Here is a 4,179-nt window from a genome sequence, read left to right on the forward strand (position 1 = left end):
GTATAGACAGGTTACTACTTGCTCAATAATCTATCTGGATTCATATGTTTGTGTTTAGGAGTGTAATCAAGCGATTTTCCTTGTTTTGGGCTTGATGAGCTTGCCTAAGGCTGGTACGATGTGTGACGTCACTGACCTAGAATGAGACGCCGCAAGGTAACTTGACTTGATTTATATTACGGTTAAGAGGTTTTCCTTGTTTGTATCATGGCCAACTTGAGCTTCCTAATGAATAAAGTACTGCTTTTGAATGTTTGAAAAATCCGTTAAGCATGCCTGCCATGAAAGGTAGCCATTGTTCGATACTTTTTTTTTTTTTTTTGGATTGAAAGCAAAAATCTATTGAAAAGTACTCTCCGCTAGATCTAACAAAACCCAGCTACCCAAATGGACAGAATGTTGCCCACTTTGCCTGTGAAGACCATATCGCTGAACTATAGAGACTCTCATTCCTTGCCAGATCTTTTCAATATCGCATTTAATTAGCGCTTATCTACTGTGATTCACTTAGCTCCGAGCACTTTGAAATATTAAATTCTCCGATGGCCGGTTAACATCTGGGTGGGGTCCTTTGACCTCCCATGGTAAACATGAGGTTACTGTGTCTTCTATCCCCTTTTATCTGTTTTCCGAGTTGCTTTCTGTCTTTGTCTTGGAATGATCTAGTAATAGTTTTGAGAGATTACATTTTTTTACCTTGTAAATCATCTCTCTGTTATGTATTGTTCGCTATGTATTCTGCTTGGATATATTATGTAAATATTTGAGTGTATTCCCTTTAGTGGGATCCTTTGCTGGTGTCTGGATGAGACTTTTAGTTGGTCTCAAACTAACTTCATTGATGGTATCTTCTTGGAATCTACATCTGTTCCCTATTTGAACTATTCCCCTTTGTCTTACTATTTCTCGTGTCCTTACAATTCACTGGCGCTGAAATGACCTAAATGTGTCGCAAGCGCTGTAAAACCCTTAAAAACAAAACAAACAAAGGGTTAACATACAAAACCACACAATGCTGTGCCGTACGGACAAAAGGATTTTTTTAAAGAAAAAAAAAAGATATTTTGGCCGGAAAACGTTTATTATATTAATAGATTTATTGAAAGATGTAATTTGTCTAACAGGGAAATTGCCCTGTAGCAATTTGGAATAATCTAAATTTGGAAGAAAAAAAAAAGAAACCAAACCAATGCCATTAATGGTTTTAAGAATGTCATTGAAAGGGAGCTTTCTAACATAACATTTGATGATGATAAATAATGTACCATATTATATGATTTGATATGATTTGCATTTTATATATTAATTAATTGAAACTCTTAATTGTACAAATATTGACCCGCCAAACGAATTATGATATGAGATACCTATTTTGTGAGTTATATCTTGGGGCTTCAAAGACTAGTATTTGTAGTAAATGTCTTCTGGCCAAAATGAAAAACGCTGTATTTTGTCAGTGTACGACAATTGTGTATCACACCAACCTTTAACTGATTTCTTCTTGTCGCGGAAACCGAGGAGCTGGAACGAAATGACTGGTTTCCGTTCTGCTAAGTCTACATGCTGACGGCTTTTGGTCAATCTTGGGTATAAAGATGTGTACACAAAATCGTTTCCGGTCACCGACTTTACCTGCATTTCTGATACAAAGACATCGAACGATCAAAAGACGAATCTCTCCCCTACGTCCCTCATTTATTATAATGCGTACTTCTAAGTCTGACGTACAATGACGTGTAAAACAATTTTCTAAATAATGGACAAAAAACGTTTACTTCACACATCGGTAAAATAAGACAAAGATCTCCAATTTTCCAGTTTTAAATTTTACACTCAAAATAATCTTAGGCTTAAGTCCTTTTGGAAAGTTATTTTGATCTAACGATAAATGAAGTAAAAGCTTTGTGCTTAATTTTTTTCAAAAACTCTATTTTTGCCATTTTGCTACGGAATAATGTAATATACACTGACTTCATGACTTTACATTAATGCGGATTTGAGAGGGAAGCACACGATAGAGTATAATCAATTTAATGTAATTTTTTGGTACAGTGTTGTTCTGATGTCAATTTCATCAACAGTGTTGTCGCTATTATAAAATAATTAGAATGTAGAAAATCGCGGATACCTGTTTATTGAATCACTGACGGCTGAAATAATGGGTGAGTGTCATTTTTTTCCACTGATTATGATATGACTCTACCGACGTCTACTTATTTGCAGGTCCGATAACTCAAATGGTTATGGGGTCATTATTGTAATGGAAATACTCTCAAGCCAATACAAAATATTATCAATTATAACACTATTAAATCAAGTCCAAAATTGCCTTCGGGTATCAGACCTGCAAATAACGGTACATAGGGCTATACCATTTTACCGTGCGTATATTGACAAAGAGCTTGTATTTTGACCAGAAAGTATTTACTGTATATAGCGCTCGATTAAAATTGCTCACAACTCGTTAAATATCCTTTATCCCGAGACTGCTTTAAAGTCTTGATCGATGTAATAATATAAAGTAAAAGTATTTTGGCCAAGAAAAAGTTGTTTTTCATTTCTTTTTCATTTTTTCTTTTTAAAAAAACTATAACTCCATGCCAATATTGGTAAATGAACTTGTATAAAAATAGTTCACAAGTAGTAGTTTTGGGGTAAAAAGGAATCTTTGACTTGAGGATGTGTCAATGTATTGGTGAGTTTGATATAAACATGGAAGTTTTGGGAATCACATAAATATTACCACAGACTGTTTGGTTTGACGAACTGTATAAAGAAATAAAATGAGAATTACTAATGTATATTATTTCTTAAAACACTGTGATTTACCCATTTAGAACCAAATCTTTTATTCTTTTGAAATCCCATGATGACCCCAAATCCATTGAGATGGTATGCAACTCTCTCTCTCTCTCTCTCTCTCTCTCTCTCTCTCTCTCTCTCTCTCTCTCTCTCTCTCCCCCCTCTCTCTCTCTCGCTCGCTCGCTCTTTCTTTCTTTTTTTTTTGCGAACTGTTTTTTTTTTTTGTATTACGCCCAGAGGTGTAATTTTTATTGCATCAAATTCGACCAGGTTTTTGGAACATGGGTTTTTACAGAAAAAAAAAAAAACAAACAAACCAGTTCATAAGATCAGAAAAGCCTGAAAGCAAAACCTTGCTATCCAGTCTACCCCCCCCCCCCCCCCTTCCCTTTTACTTTCCGGCATAATTTGTCCGGAATTGATTTATTTTATGTCCAAAAAAGAAAAAAAAAAAAAAAAGGGGGGGGGGGGAGAGATAAAATCTAGTTATCTACACAGCGATACATCATTTCCCAAATGATTGGCGAGCAGAATCTTTTTAAAAGCAGTGATTAAAATGATACCGTATAAATATCATGATGATGATCATCGTCATCATCATCATCATCACTATCACCACCACCACCACCACCATCATCACCATCATCATCATCATCATCATCATCATCATCATCATCATCATCATCATCATCATGGCTCTCCGATCCTTTATGTACTCTGATCCTCTCAGAAAGTTGATGTTTGTTTCATTTGTCTCTTCATTTCGTGTTCTGAGACTTATGACATAGCCTGTCAGTTGTATAGCTCTGATTCTTTTCCCAACAATGACATAGCCTGTCAGTTGTATAGCTCTGATTCTTTTCCCAACAATGACATAGCCTATCAGTTGTACAACTCTAGGTCTTTTCCCAACAATGACATAGCCTATCAGTTGTACAACTCTAGGTCTTTTCCCAACAATGACATAGCCTATCAGTGTCATTAGTTCTTCAACAGAAGCTATCAGTGTAACTCTAGTCTTTTCCCAATAATGACATAGCCTATCAGTTGTATAGCTCTGGTTCTTTTCCCAACACTTTTCCTTAATAAGACCTCTTTCTTGATATCGCCGTTTCTGTTTATCACCGAGAAATTTTAATTGTCTTTCTCTTCCAGACCGTCTTATGTCGCTTATGCCACTTCCGCGTTTGTCGCTCTTCTTGTTCGGGATATTCTAGTCCTTAAAGAACCCATCTCAGCAGCCTCTAACTTCTTACCAAAGTTCGAGCCCCATGATGCGGACCGAAAAGTGGAACCCTCGGAAAATGATCTTTACTCGCATTCCCTAACCAAAGTAAGTAAGTAGTAAGCTTCGCAGTCCGAAAGACGCTTGCTGAG

At 36.2% G+C, this 4,179-nt stretch overlaps 1 protein-coding gene across 1 annotated transcript in view; it reads left to right on the plus strand.

The window, feature by feature from the left end:
• The first annotated feature begins 2,025 nt into the window (after positions 1-2,025).
• The window catches only part of LOC144964464 (uncharacterized), an 11,973-nt gene continuing 9,819 nt past the window's right edge, over positions 2,026-4,179 (plus strand). Inside the window, exon 1 of the mRNA XM_078898794.1 lies at positions 2,026-2,162. Within this exon, the coding sequence (XP_078754920.1) occupies positions 2,159-2,162 (4 nt within the window). The 5' untranslated portion in view covers positions 2,026-2,158. The remainder of the gene's footprint in view (positions 2,163-4,179) is intronic.

The sequence above is a fragment of the Berghia stephanieae genome, chromosome 1 (genome assembly GCF_034508935.2).
Source record: "Berghia stephanieae isolate SIO BIC M18660-M18661 chromosome 1, UCSD_Bste_1.3, whole genome shotgun sequence".
In the NCBI taxonomy this organism is placed as follows: domain Eukaryota; kingdom Metazoa; phylum Mollusca; class Gastropoda; order Nudibranchia; family Aeolidiidae; genus Berghia; species Berghia stephanieae.